We start from the raw sequence: 15,057 nt of genomic DNA, 5'->3' as shown, positions 1-15,057 counted from the left end.
TTTTTTTTTTTAAGTAGGCTCTACACACAATGCAAAGCCCAACCCAGGGCTTGAACTTATGACCCTGAAATCAAGACCTGAACTGACATCAAGAGCCAGACACTTGGGTGCCTGGGTGGCTCTCAGTTGGTTAAGCATCTGCCTTCAACTCAGGTCATCAAGCTTCAGCCTGCATCGGGAATCTGCTTGTCCCTCTCCCCCATCCCCTCACCCCACCTGTGCTTGATCTCTCTCTCTCTCTCTCTCTCTCTAAAATAAAATCTTAAAAAAAAAAAAAATAGGCACTTCACTGACTGAGCAACCCAGGCACTTTATGAGGCTCTAGCTTTTAAATAAGGCTTACCCAGATAGGCATTGATAGGTCCATCACTCCAAAGTTATCTTGTATTCAAGGCAGGGAGCAAATTATCAATCAGCTTAACTTGGATTCATGAGGCTTGAGGATCACTCCCACTACATGCCCCACTTTGATGATTTAATTCATGGGAAAAATAAATCTTCACAGAAAGTGGGTTTCTGAATTGTAAGCAACTCAAACCCAAGAAGCAATGGAAACAGCCTTGGGCACAAGATTGCAGGAGCCCACTCTACAAGAGAATATTAACAATAGGCTGTGTTGTAGCACCAACATCACCTCTAGTCCCTAGAGGCTTGGATTACATCAAGGGTCATGAAGCTTAAAGAAAGAAGAATTATTTCAGATTAGTAGAAACTAAAGAGACATGACAACTAAATGCAGCATGTGATTATTGATTGGATCCAAGCTAGGCCAAGAAAAAAAATTTCACTATAAAAAAAACATTAGCATTATAAAGAATATTGGGAGAAATTTGAATAAGTTCTGTATATTACATAATAATGCCATAGCAATGATAATTTCCTGATTTTGAAAATTACACTATAGCTGGGTAGTAGAATACCTTTATTTTCAGGAAATACATACTGAAGTATTTAGAAGTACAGTGTACATGTGCAGATGGGTGGGTAGGTGGATGGATGGATGAACAGAGTTGAAAATAGAGGTGGACAGTAGTTAAAGCAGGTAAAAGACAGGTTTTCTTCAGGAACTATCCCAACAGGAGAGACCTCAGTAGAGACCTGGGCTCAATACTGAATACAACAAGGAAAAGTGGGGATTTACAGCCAAGAAACAGGTTGGGGGAGGTCAGTGCAGAGAAAATTATGGAGAACACATCAAGGGTGGGAGTAATTTTTGCTAAACTGACTTAAGAATTTTTGCTCAAGGCAAGCCAATGCTTTATGCATCAAAGATGGGGATAAGGAATTTGATCAGATATCAATAGTGGGAAGATTCCCTCTAGACTTAGCAGAATTCTTACTAAAACTGAGCAATGCAGGCTCAATAAGGACAGACACAGAAGGATGGATAGATAAAGATAGATGTGTTTGTAAGTATTTAATAACTGGCTCTTCATAGGAGAAAAATCCATGATCGATAGCATTTGTTTGTTTCCTTAGTGTAAATACTCCCACTGTAGCTGGTTCCACACTATCAATGTGGAGACACTGGAAGCAGCAGTGGGAAGAAATGCTCATGATTGACTTAAGTGAACCATTAACAGCAGATTCTAGCCCACAACTGTATAATGTTTTTGAACTATATTTTGCAAATCTTCTGTAAGTCTGAAATTACTTCAAAATAAAAAGTTAAAATTTTTAACAAATATAAATTAGCTATATAACAAATGAACTATAAAATTACTTTTTCTAGAGATTGGTTAAAGCATTTCTTAAACTTCAGGTCTCTCTCTCTCTTTTAAAAGTAATGGTAGACTACATTATAACCACAATATCTAAGTTAAACAGTAATTTTTCAGACTAATAGACAACGAACAACAAAATTCAAGTTCTATCAGAGAAACATTGATAGAATACATGTTATTAATCATTCAATTCATCAAGTAGTGGCTTCACCACATGCTGGTATTTCTGATGCAGTAGAAAGAACACATTCTGTTGAGGTCACACCCTCCTACCATCCCTACCTCCTCCAGGCCAGGGCATCAGAGGGCCAAGGCATAAGGGAGGGAATGATTCAGCACATTTGCTACAAACCTCTAAAGCTACATGTAATGGTGGGTCAGCTATGTCCTCTTCAGGTATTTAAAGGATAATGTGTTGGGGTGCCTGGGTTGAGCGTCTGTCTTTGCCTCAGGGCATGATCCTGGGATTGGGGATCCAGTCCTGCATCAGGCTCCCTGTGAGAAGCTTGCTTCTCCCTCTGCCTATGTCTCTGCCTCTCTCTCTCTCTCTCTCTGTGTGTCTCTCATGAATAAATAAATAAATCTTTTAAAAAATAAAAGATAATATGCTTTTTTGGCCATAGGAAATATATTTTTTAAGTTTTATTTAAATTCCAGTTGGTTAACATACAGTGCATTCCTTGATGTCAGGTGTACAATTTAGTGATTCAACACTTCTATACAATACCTGGTGCTTACCACCACAAGTGCACTTCTTTATCCCGATCCCCTATTTAACCCATTCCCCCACTACCCATTTATCCTCTGGTAACCATCAGTTTGTTCTCAAAAGTTAAGTGTCTGTTTCTTGGTTTGCCTCTCTTTTTCTCCCTATGCTTGTTTTGTTTCTTAAATTCTACATATGAGTAAAATTCTATGGTATTTGTCTTTCACTGACTTATTTCACTTAGCATACTACTTTCTAGCTCTGTTACACTGTTGCAAATGGGAAGATTTTACTCTTTCCTAAAATGGCTGAGTGATATCCCATTGTATATATACACCACTTCTTTTTTATCCATTCATCAGTCGATGAACACTTGGGCTATTTCCATAGTTTAACTATTGTTGATAAATGGCCAGAAGGTATTAAACCTAATGGCTGTTACATCATTATTGGAACTCTAGCTTTTGTTCTCTAAATCCTGTTCCCTGTATGTGTTTGTTTTCCTCAGATGCTAACAGAGACCAAAGCCTCGCTAAGCTTATGTTCTGCTATTGTGACACCTAAAGATGAAAATAACAAAAGGTTGAAGGCAAAATATTGTCAACCTGATATCACAAACTAGACTTGAATTTCAGTCAACCGACTAAAAGGCATAGACTTCCTAAGCATACTAAACATTACAAACATCTCCTAGGTAAAACATTAACTCTAAGTGCTTGTCAAGTTCTTTGGTGTTTTACAGAAAACAATAAAATAAACCTTAAAATCCCAAATCAAATTTATTAGCAACACATAAGCATAGGAGTCCTACTACAGCGGTTGCTGAATTCTAACATAAGATCTAAAACCAGAATGGACTAAACATTTTTCATGAACACATATTTAGTAATTCTTTTGTTTAAATGAACGAACTCCAAAATATCACATGCTTGTTTTACACTTGATTCTGTCTGCATGTTTTAGCTCATCCAGAACATTTCTGATGGTTTCAACACAAACTTCTCCTCTGTGGTGTTTTTTTGATGCAAGATTCCATACATTTTCAAATTCTTCATCAGAAAGCTTAACACCAATGTTACATAATATCTCTGCAATCTAGGGGGGAAAATATTGAAAATCAGACAAAAATTTGTGTTTTTAAGTTTGTATTTTAAAAATATCTTTGGGGTGCCTCAGTGGCTCAGTTCACAATCTCAGGGTCCCTGGGACTGAGCCCCAGGTGGGGTTCCCTGCTCAGCAAGGAGTCTGCTTCTCCCTCTGCCTCTGCCCCTTCTCTCACTCATTCTGTCTCTGTCTCTCGCTTGCTCTCTCTCTCTCAAATAAATAAAACCTTTAAAAAATATATCTTTATAACATCTACGACTGTGGAAATTTATCCCAAAAAAAGTGTGCACCCACACATGTGTGTATGTGTGTGCCTATTACATTTAATAATAAGTAGATACCAAAATCCCAGTACTTTCAATTCAGGAATCATTTTGTTAATATGAATATGAGGATATTCACTTATATAAGCCCATATATAAAATTACTCCCAACTCTTTTTTGTTTTAAGATTTTATCTATTTATTTGACATAGTGAGAGAGCTGGGAGTGGGGCACAGAGGGAGAGGGAGAAGTAGACTCCCCCCTGGGCAGAGAGCCCGATGCAGGGTTTGATCCAAGGACCCTGGGGTCATGACCTGAGCTGAAGGCAGACACTTAACTAGACGAGCTACCCAGGTGCCCCTGCTTCTAATTCTTTAAGTGTATCTGGTTATTTTAAAGGGAGGTAGCCAGATTCAGGCAGAATGAGTAAAAAAGTTAAAGAAAAAGTTTCACTGGACTTGAATTCTATCTCACTTCTTGTCACTAGAATCTTATATATGTCATGTCAACCCTTCAAAAACTAGTTTCTCTTCTTTAAAATAGAGTCATTTATAAAATGTCTCTAACTGTCCTATTATAAACTTTATAGTTGCAGGTGTGCAAATGCTAGAGAGAGTATGCATGAACAACTGAGCAAACTAAAATCTGAGCATATCTGAAATCTGAGCAAATTTAGGTTATTAGTAATCGCTCTGCAATGATAACTATTAAGGGAAAATATAAGGAAAGATAAGAACTAGCAGTGGAAAGAAACGTTAGAATGAGTAGAGGAAATAAAAGATTTGGGGGAAAAATGAAACTAAATTTTTTTTTTTTTAAAGTCCCATTTCCTCCGTGAGGGCTCTGGGGCTCAGAACCAAGGATGGACTCAGCTCCTTTTTTTTTTTTTTTTTAATTTTTATTTATTTATGATAGTCACAGAGAGAGAGAGAGAGAGAGAGGCAGAGACACAGGCAGAGGGAAAAGCAGGCTCCATGCACCGGGAGCCCGACGTGGGATTCGATCCTAGGTCTCCAGGATCGCGCCCTGGGCCAAAGGCAGGCGCCAAACCGCTGCACTACCCAGGGATCCCGAAACTAAATTTAAAAGAGGAAAAACATTTACTCTGAAGCATATAGAAAAAAGCCAAGAGGGAAACTGAAAGAAAGGTCAGACAGTGAATAGGAAACCAAAAGAAAAAAAAAAAGAAGAAGAAGAAGAGTTGCAGAATACGTCTATCAAACAGAATCTTAACAACAATTAAAAGATCCCCTAGAAATGATGTACCCTCATGGGAAATTAACAGTATAATCAAATACACTTGAAATTCAGAAGAGCAGAGCTTCCAGCAACTGTGGTTGTACAGCAAAAACACTTCAGTGCCCCAGTGCAGAGTTGTGATTCTCCTCCAACCAGTGGCTGGTGAAGGCTGTCTCCACAGAGTGAATTCTGAAAGTGGCCCGAATCAGTCTTGAGCATCCAAGACCTGCTCCTCCATTTCCTTTCCCACTCATCAAGAGGCATCCCTCCCCTAGTTCTCCATTCCAACACAATACACTGATTAGTTAATATCATCCAGAAACCCATCCATTCTCACATTAGCATTATTTCTCCAACCACTCATTTGGGTTCTTTCTTTCTTTTTTTTTTTTTTTCTAGATGTGTGAAATAAAAGATGACTTTCCTCATTAAAAGAACTTTAGCCATCATGCAACAAGCAGGCAATTTTTGTTTCTTTTGGCAACTCTGCACTTCTATTTCATAAGGCCTTTAGAGTAATTAAGAGAAGTGAAACAATCTGGGGGCATCCCTTCTCTGATCCCCTGGGGTGGACCCTGAGTTCCTTCTTTGGGAGCAGCCAGCAGGCATCTCCTCTGAGTTTCTCCTCCCTTCCTCTGTCCCCTACTTCAGTGGGAATTAATTGTTGGAATGAATTTATCATCATTAATTTATCATCATTACCATTAGTAGTTGGTAAGTTATCAAGTCATCACCCCTTCATCCGAGGTCCCAAAAGGTATCATATGTCTATTTACATCTGCTCATATCATTCTTAGTTCTGGATATGAAAGTTCTGAAGAAGCAGTTGCACCCTAGATTATACTCTGCTTTCTAGAGTGCAGATTAAGACAGACTGACCAAGCTTGCTATTAATCCTTGGCCCTTAGAATCCTAGTGGCTATTTGGACCTAGCTAGTTGCTCCTGTTTATAACCCACCTAGGAAGAAAACCACCTGGAATATGAGGACCATGTTTTCTAACAAACAAAAACAAGATACATGGGCTGACAAATGGTATAGCAACAGGACAGAATATTTTAAATGAGTGCACTCACCGATAATCTAAACCATAAAATAGTAGCAGTACCTAAGAAGGGTAGCAGAGTGGCCCTTCTCGTACTTACTCTTTGGTTTTGAAGCTACAAAACCATGAAATACTTACACAAGGAAGGGATTGGTCCCTTTTGCTTTTTCTCAACTAAGAATAGTGTTGAGTACCTTAGGGAAATATTTTTCTTTTTATACATAGGTCATAGTGGATATATGATGTGAATATAATGTTTCCTGTCATAGAAGAACATCTGCTCGAAGAATAGTACTAAAACATCACAATCAAACTGAACGTTATCCTTGAGAATCCTATTTGGGGATCTTGATGACTTCTATAATATCAAAGCTCAAGTTTTAAACAGTCTAAATAGTTGTTGATAAATAGACATTTTCATCTTTGTGTGTTTATGTGAAGTTAACATTTCTTTCAAGTCTTTTGAATAATATGCTGTACCTCTTTTTTTGATCTGGTCTTGAAGAAGTCTCTTTCAAACACTCCTTTCTGGCCAAAGACAGTAGGATGTAGTAGTGAATAGGCATTGCCCTCTTCACCATAATTAGTTCTATCACTGATGCGACGAATTCGGGGGGCAGGAATATCAGACCGAATGGTTGGAACACCATAGATGGGATAACCTAGGAACCGATGAGAAAGGAAAACAGACATTCTAAAACTGAGCTCTACAATACAGCACCCACTAGCCACACATGACAATTGAGTACATAACTTGAAATGGGGCTAGTCCAAACTGAGATGTGATATAAGTATAAAATACATGCTAAATTTCAAAGGTTTAGTACCCCAAAAAAGTGGAATATCTTATCATTTTATATTGATTAATTGTTGAAAAATATTTGGGAGATCTATATATTATATATAAAGCATATATACTATTAAAATTAGTTTCACTTTTTTTCTTAATGTGTCTACTAAAAATTTTTGAATACATATAACTCCAGTTCTATTTCTATTGGATAGCACTATTCTAAAGGGAGTAGCAAGATCTCATTAAACCAGAATATAGAGCATGTCTGTAAAATCCAGTTAAGAAAAATACATGCATCCTTAGTCATGTCCTTAGTCTAAGGAAGTGATTTTGACCAACATAAAATAGTCTCTTGGGATTGTAAATTAAAGCCCCATGTTGGGTGTAGAGATTACTTAAAAATAAAAAAACCTTAAGAGAGCTATTACATTTGTAATTAATTAAATTAAGATAAAATCACTGGAATAAGATGGGCCACTAATCCAATGTGACTGGAGTCCTTATAAAACAGGCCATTTGGACACAGACTCTCACGTGAATATGAGGAAGCCATGTGAATGTGAAGGCAGAAATCAGGGTGATGCAGCAAGAGCAAAGGGACACCAAGGATTGCCAGCAACACGCCAGAATCTAGGAGAGGGGCCTGGAACAGATCCTCTCTCACAGTCCCAGAAAAAACCAACCCTGCCAATACCTTGGCCTTAGACTTTCAGCCTCCAGAACCGTAAGACGATAAATTTCTTTTGTTTAAGCCATCCAGTGTGTTACGCTTGTTATGGCAGCCCTAGCAAACTAACAGATGGAGAATGAAGATATACAGAATAGTTTTGCAAAAGCTCTTCAAATATTTGAAGGCAAATCTGTTTGTAGCTAAGAATCACATGGCTTATGCGTCTCCTAACACTGTGTAACGTTCAATGTTACATTGTGTAACATTCAAGGTTCTAATCATCATAAATCAACTTCATTAATATTGAGGGAATCATTTGACTTGCGTCATCACTAACAATAGTTCAGTTCAGCCTACATTTATTGAGACTTAGATGCTTCAAATACAGAACTGAATGATGCTTCAAATACAGAACTGAATGAAAGTCCTAGCTTGGAGAAACAACTAAATGAAGACAGAAGCTGGGGACAATAAAAGGACAAAGGACACTTCTTTGCTGACCCTTTTAAAACTCAGCAAATAATGTGACATACTCACAAGTAGAAGGAATAGCTCCTACAACCGCACTGATCTCAGAAGAAGTTGTCTTATAGTAATTAGAAACTTTATCAGTTGGCCTCAGAAGCGTCCGGAGAGTCTTTTCTGAGCTCCCTGGTTCTTTTAAGACTATATCTTCTGGTTTTATTAGGAGAGTTGGTTCAGATTCTTCCACATTAGCCTCAGTACGGTTTGTACAATCTGGTTTTCTACCTTTAAGCAAGCGGGAAGGGTAGGAAGTATAGGAAAGAATCACTACTTTGTGCTTGCTGTTCTGCAACGAAATCAGTTTTCCTGGTTAGTCTCTCTCCTTGCTGGTAGAGACTGAGACCGGGCTGGTGAAAGCCCTCCACCGATGCCAGCACCCCACTGTGGAAGAGCAAAGGCAAGCCAATGTCATGTACCAGGAAATCTGAACATGGCCTGTTCTCGCCACTCTATCTACTTTAGAATAAAGCTTTTAAATCTGAGAAGCCAATGAAAACATGGAACCTATTTTTCCCTTAAAAAAAAATAGAGTTTTTTTTTTTTACATTTAACTTAAACTGCAGGATTACCAGTTATTTCCAAAGTTGTGCCCAAAGAGGGACAGGAGAAAACACATTTGGAGTTGTAAATTCCACACATACCTGATGGTGGTGCATGGCAGGAACCGATTATATAAATGACTCTCTTCATATCGGTGTATAAAAGAAAGCCCTGAGGTAAAACTCAAATTTCAAGACTATGCTTTTGAAGATTTGCTTTGCTGAGTCATTCTGAAATTTAGGAGTAAATTCCTGTCACCTTGTCCACACCGCTGGTGGCTACACAGCTAGCACTAGAGGGCGCTGTGGCCTTTCAATCTCTGGAAGAACTCTCCGGGCTCCAAGCAAGGGTTGCAAAGGCAGACGGTGCCCCAGTATCAGGTTGGGGTGGGAACCGTAACAAACTAGAAAAGACATGCCTATCTAAAGCCTGGAGCCCCTTTTCAGCTCCTGCCAATCACCGTCGTGAACACATTCAGGCCTTGTGTTCCAAAACCTCTAATCCCCTCGCTGTGCCCCTCAAAAAAGCAGAAATACAGACAAGTATGAGAAACAGTTTCTCAAAGAACTGTTTTAAAGCCACTGCCTTAGAATACTTCACCCTTTCCTCTAGAAGTCAACAGTAAGTAGAATTGGATATAAGAAAATTCCTGGCAAAACATTCCTGAGCCCTTTCTGACTGAACCACTGGCCAGTATTCAGAAGATGGAAAACCTCAAGGACTTCATTGAAGGTGGCTGATGAAATCAGAACCTCAAAACCAGGAACAATTTGAAAAACTATCCGGTTTAAAAACAGGCTTCTGCTTTCCCCCACTACTTCATGAGTTGTGCCAAGAAGAAAAAAAACTATCACCTCTTTGTATTTTCTGAAAGGACTAGGGTAGAATTGTTTTCTAAAAAATCTTCTTTAGGTAAAGAAGAGCCTCCTGCTTTCCTAGCAGCTAGAATAGAAAGGCCATCTCAGAAACTCACTAAGGGCTCACATCATCAATAAGGCCCCAAATCTGGTTTGGCCTTGCAGAAAAGGCATGACAGAATAAAAGTAAAAACAGTAATAATTTAACTTTTTGGAGGAAGAATATTCCAGAGGAGATAGAAGTGTAAACAACCTTTTTAAAAAGTAAATCCTCTCTAATAATCAAAATTTGAACATTAAGGTGAACAAAGTATCATGGTAACAACTAAATTACAAGAATGTTTGAAATAATACTCAATGGTAGCAAAGTTAGAGTATAACCTCACAGATTTGGCTGATAAAATTGCAAATTGGTACAATCATTTAGAAAAACAAAATGAAAATATAGTTACTTCTGTGACAATAATAACATTCATAGGAAATGAAATATAATTAGAAAAAAAGATTTTTGAGAGATGATAATCACTGTAGCATTACCGATATTTCTTTTAAAATATCTGGAAATAACCTAAATTTCAAAGAGTGAGGAAATGGCTTAGTAACTCATCATACATCAATATGAGGGAACTGAAAATGAAATTTATAAAAAAGTTTACCATAAAGCTATTTCTTAATTCCATAGAAGTTTGAAAGCTAAATTTTAAAAAGCCAAATAAAAATGATACATTCACTGTGATTTTACATATACATAATTATGCATATTAGTGATGCAAGAAGTCAATGTGGAAACAGGAAAGCATTTGAATAAAGGTAAAAATTGTTTTTCTCTTACAAAATGGAAAAGAATAAATTTTATGTCAAATTCTGTGTTACTATTGACTTTTCCTGGAGGAAGGGAGCTAATTACTCTAAGACAATGGTTTTCAAACAACTTTCTGAGGAACTGTCTTTCATATTTTGGACTTTAGTGTAAACTGTTTTGCTTTTAATTTTTTTTCTTTTGAATGGACAATACATGGTTCCAAATTCAAAAACATAAACACATAGATTAAAATGTGAGTCTTACTGCCACCCTGTCCCTTAGCTACCTGGTTCCCCTTAAATGTCATCAAATTCTTTCCTGTCCTTCCACAGATATTCTATGCATAAACAAGCAAATAACATATATATGTGCATATTTTTAAATATATAATATTAAGGTTGACAAGTCAAGCTCCTAGAAAACTGAAAATTAAAAAGTCCATTTAAGAATTCAGCAAACCTTCAAAAATTAAATACCTTTAATTATGACCCTCTCTTCATACTCTTTAAGAGGCATTTTATCCTTCCAGTTAAGAAAATTTGCAAATTCTAGGTAGTTAATCAGCCCATCATTATCCACATCACAGTAGTCAAATAGCTGGTCCAGGAGCTTCTCATCTAAATGCAAGCTGACCTGTTCACAAGCCTCCTGAAGCTCGGCTTTATCTATCACCCCATCTCCATTCTGTTAGACACAAAGTAGAAAAAGATGAAATGAGCATTGTCTTTAAGAGCAGAGTATGCAATATCTATTATTTAAGAAAAAGAAAGAGATCTATCATATAAATTCAAAGAATTTGTCTTATTTTTTATATAAGAGTAGTCAAATATTAAACAAAATCCTCATTGTGCCAACTTGATATGTGCACAGTAATTTGAATCCTGGTTGGAGTGGGGTGTGGCTCAGGATTTTTGTTCATTCTACTTTAATATTTTTTTTCTTTAAATCATGCTGTTTACACTGTGGTAGGGCAGATATAACCATGATTTATGCATGACATTTAACCAACATTGTGTACTTTTGACAGCATTCTACAATTTCCCATGCTTTCAAAGTTTTTAACACCTCTGGTGTTCCAACTGAGCATTAAATGATCCTCCACTCCATTGTCTGGTAATGAGGAGAAATTGGGGAAGTAGTTGTAGGCCAAATACAGGGAGGCAGATTCAAAGACTGTTGCCTGCTTGTTAACACTCCTATGGGCAAGAGGGTCATGCTACTAATCTGGCCCCGTTGTAACAATTAACACTAAAATTCGTCCTGGTAGGCAGAGCAGAGGATGTTCCACCTTCTTCCAGACAACAGTTAAAGACAGGAGCACCTACACTGTGTGAGAAAGGAGGGAAATTTATGAAGGCTTTGGGCAGGAACTGCCCATTTGGGAGATAAAGGAGTTGTCTACAGCCATACTACCCTGAATGATCCAAATCTCGTGTGATCTTGGAAACTAAGCAGGATGGGGCCTGGTTAGTACTTGGATGGGAGATAAAGGGACAGAACGCATAATGCTTGTTAAGGAAAAATGGCAAGAGCTGAGATGTCTTGCCCCTAAGCCCCTCCTGGAGTCTATCAAACCATAAACCCATTTGGAGATGAAAGTAAAAGATTTGAATATTTTTGCAGTGGGTCCTGGCTGCTATTAAGGGAGCTTTGGCCCTCTCAGAGAAATTCCCCTGAGACAAACTCCCAAGAGAAAAGATAAATGATTCATTGACTAGTATTCAGGTCTCATGCTCCAGATTAGTTTTACAATGCTGATGAAGGTGATCCCTGGAGAATGAGGAACTGACCAAATGAACCCTAGATAAATTCCTGCAGACAAATCCATAGGCCTGACACTTATGTTGAGATAGAATAAAAATTTTAAACCTATTATCTTGACAAGGGGGTTGCAAATGCCCTGGACTAAAGTAGACTCCTTTATAAAAATCTCTGCTGCAAGCCCCAGTCAACCAAAAATGCAAATTCCATCGCCCTTGATGAAAAGTCACCTAGGATATGGCAGTTGAATCAAGAGGTCCTCAAAACTGAAATAGATGACACCAAGAATGATGACTTCATTGCCCAATATACAGATTTGTGTGGGCTGAAAACATTGGTGGTTTGTTTCATTGTGCTGCAAAACTCAAAACTCAAAGTAAATGTTTCTTACTCTCCAGGTACTAAGTCACACCATCTGGACCCTGGATCATCCCTTCCTCCATGCTCCAACCTCAGCTGCCATAAGGAGAAAGATGTTCCACTAGATGTGGAACTAAGGTCTCCCTGTCCCCAAGGGAGATCAAATGCTACATTCATCTGTTCAAGTATACTGTAGAACTTCAGAGGGGCAAAGTCTCAAACTTGTATGGCTTCTTTGCCAAAGTCATCATCCTACTCAGTCTCTAGGGGGAGGAGATGTCTGGATTCAGATAGTGGGGTATGAACAGGGTTTGTTCAAAGTGAAGAAGGAAAACCAGCAATATATTATTTCTGTAGCTTTCATGGCTGAATGTATAACTGGTACTGACACTTGACATGCTCGTATTACTCATGAGCCACATGTAGACGATGCCAGTACCCACAACCCTAATGACCCCTTTGAGGTTCAAGTCTCTGTGACTAATGATTTTGACACTCAGAACCTCTGGGTTGGGTTTACTAACCTGAAACCCAGTGGTCTTCACTGGGCTGCTGTGGCTTTTAATGACAGTTATGATAAAAAATGCACATAGTCAATCTACTCAGTGGGCAGAACTCAAGGCTAGTTTCATGGCTCTGCCCAATACTCCCCTTGATGAACCTGTTATATTTTTACTGATTCTTGGACTGTTACCAATGGCCTGGCTGTTTGGTTGAAAAGCCACTAGATGATTAAAGACACTTTTCTGAGTCTGAGAACTATGGTAACAAATAGATGTTGATTGAACCATGTGGGTAAGCCACACAGATGCCAATGATAAGGGTCCATTCTTTGCCCATTCTCAGACTGAAATCAAGCTTCTGAATGTGCCTGAATCAATCCATATTGCCACCACTGCTGCCTGGACCTACTGTTGTACCAGACATGGGGACACCCCAATCACTACAAGGTAAAGCACCTCTATATTTCTAAGGCAGAGGTTACCACATCACATGCCACATTTGTGACTCCTGACAAAAGTTGGCCAATTTGAGAGGTAAGGGAGGACACATCACAGATGACACATTGCCTCCATGCTCCCGGCATACTGACTACATGGAACCTTTATCCCCTCTCAAGCTATTGGTGGTGCCTCATACAGTTGAAACATTTTCAAGCTATGGGATTGATATTCTAGTTCAATCAGCCAGCTCCAAGCACAGAATTATGGCCCATGAAATGAATATGAGTCATGTGTTTTGCTTTCTGGACCATTTTCTGCATGGCGATGGTGTGTCTTATAGCAAAAGTGTTATCCAATAATGAGCTGCTAGTCAAGGTATTCAATGAACCTTTCCTACACCAAGCATCCATAGCCATCTGGTAAGACTGAGCTTTGGAATAAACTTCTCAAAAATTGTCTATCTTCCTCACCAACTTCTAGCTTACACAACGAGTTTTATAACCGAATGCAGCTATCCCCAAAAAGGAATAATCTCATCTCAGCTAATTCCTGGATAATGATGAGAATAAAAGGAATTGGAATAATATAGACCTATTTTGAAAATTTGGGATGTTGCCGTGACCACTTCTGGACATGATGAGTCTTTTTATTTCACCTCTCCACTTTAAACTTCCTAAGTGGAAAGTCTACACATTATCTGGAATAATGTTTAATGTACAATGAGTGTTCAATAAATAGAAGAATTAATCCTCTAAGCCAATAAGATTCATTTATGAATCATGGTTTATTTGTTCTGTTTTGTTTTGTGTTTTTCATTAAGGTAAATCTGGGCATGCAATAATAGAAGATTCAGATAATCAAAATTATCCTACAGCTGTACTAGAAGACCCACATCCTATTACCCTCTCAGAAAAAAAAGCTCCTCAAGGACAGTGAGCACTGCATTGTGGTATTAAAAGTTAACTATTTAAAAGGTATATCAACATTAAATAATTCTCAGTAATTTCCTCCCTGCTTAATTTAATTTTATCATAAGGAATGTGCCTGGTGGTTCACTAAGATAATCAACAGCTATTAAGATGATCGTCTTGCCTATAATTACATTTAAAATGAAGAATTTTTGAAAAGCAGAGCACTCTGTATTGTGGTAGTTTCTCTTATTCATATTACTGCTATCTAAATTTACACTGCTATCATCTTTGTAAGATACTTGTATTTGACTAAAGTTTAAAATGTACTTATTTTAGCTTACATATTTTAATTCTGAAGATTCATTTTTAAATTACCTGTAAATAGTAATTGGTCTCTATTAAAAACCAGAGAAACAGTTGAATACTTACATTTTCTTTAAACACAACTTTGTGAGAAATGCAGTGGGTGACTGATTGGTGTTTGTCCCTACATAATTGGTACAAACTTAAATGAGATAGTTAACCCACTTTTTATTCATCAGTACAACACAGGCACACAGGCCTCTAATCTAAAAACAAATAAAATGAATGGATTAAACTGAATAAGCCAATGAGTAATCAAGATTTTTTTAAGATAAAAATCTGAAGCATAACTTTTCTAAAAATTGTGCTCAACATTGGAAGGAAGATACAAATATTATCTTTTCTCTTTGAGATAAAATTATTCTGCTTTTTTTCCTTCTCATATCAAGATTATGATGCACTACATCACCACAGGTTTATTTATGAGCTTTTATGGTTTCAATTAAACTC

At 37.7% G+C, this 15,057-nt stretch overlaps 1 protein-coding gene across 1 annotated transcript in view; it reads right to left on the bottom strand.

Annotated features, from left to right (window-relative positions):
- Positions 1–3,108: 3,108 nt before the first annotated feature.
- Positions 3,109–15,057, bottom strand: part of EFHB (EF-hand domain family member B) — a 47,980-nt gene continuing 36,031 nt past the window's right edge. The window contains exons 10-13 of the mRNA XM_055321506.1: positions 10,745–10,952; positions 8,082–8,294; positions 6,562–6,743; positions 3,109–3,525 (exon numbers count right to left, since the gene is read on the bottom strand). Coding sequence (XP_055177481.1) covers positions 3,352–3,525; positions 6,562–6,743; positions 8,082–8,294; positions 10,745–10,952 — 777 coding nt within the window. The 3' untranslated portion in view covers positions 3,109–3,351. The remainder of the gene's footprint in view (positions 3,526–6,561; positions 6,744–8,081; positions 8,295–10,744; positions 10,953–15,057) is intronic.

Source organism: Nyctereutes procyonoides, unplaced genomic scaffold (assembly GCF_905146905.1).
Source record: "Nyctereutes procyonoides isolate TBG_1078 unplaced genomic scaffold, NYPRO_anot_genome, whole genome shotgun sequence".
In the NCBI taxonomy this organism is placed as follows: Eukaryota; Metazoa; Chordata; class Mammalia; order Carnivora; family Canidae; genus Nyctereutes; species Nyctereutes procyonoides.
This window is presented reverse-complemented; position numbering and strand designations above follow the sequence as displayed.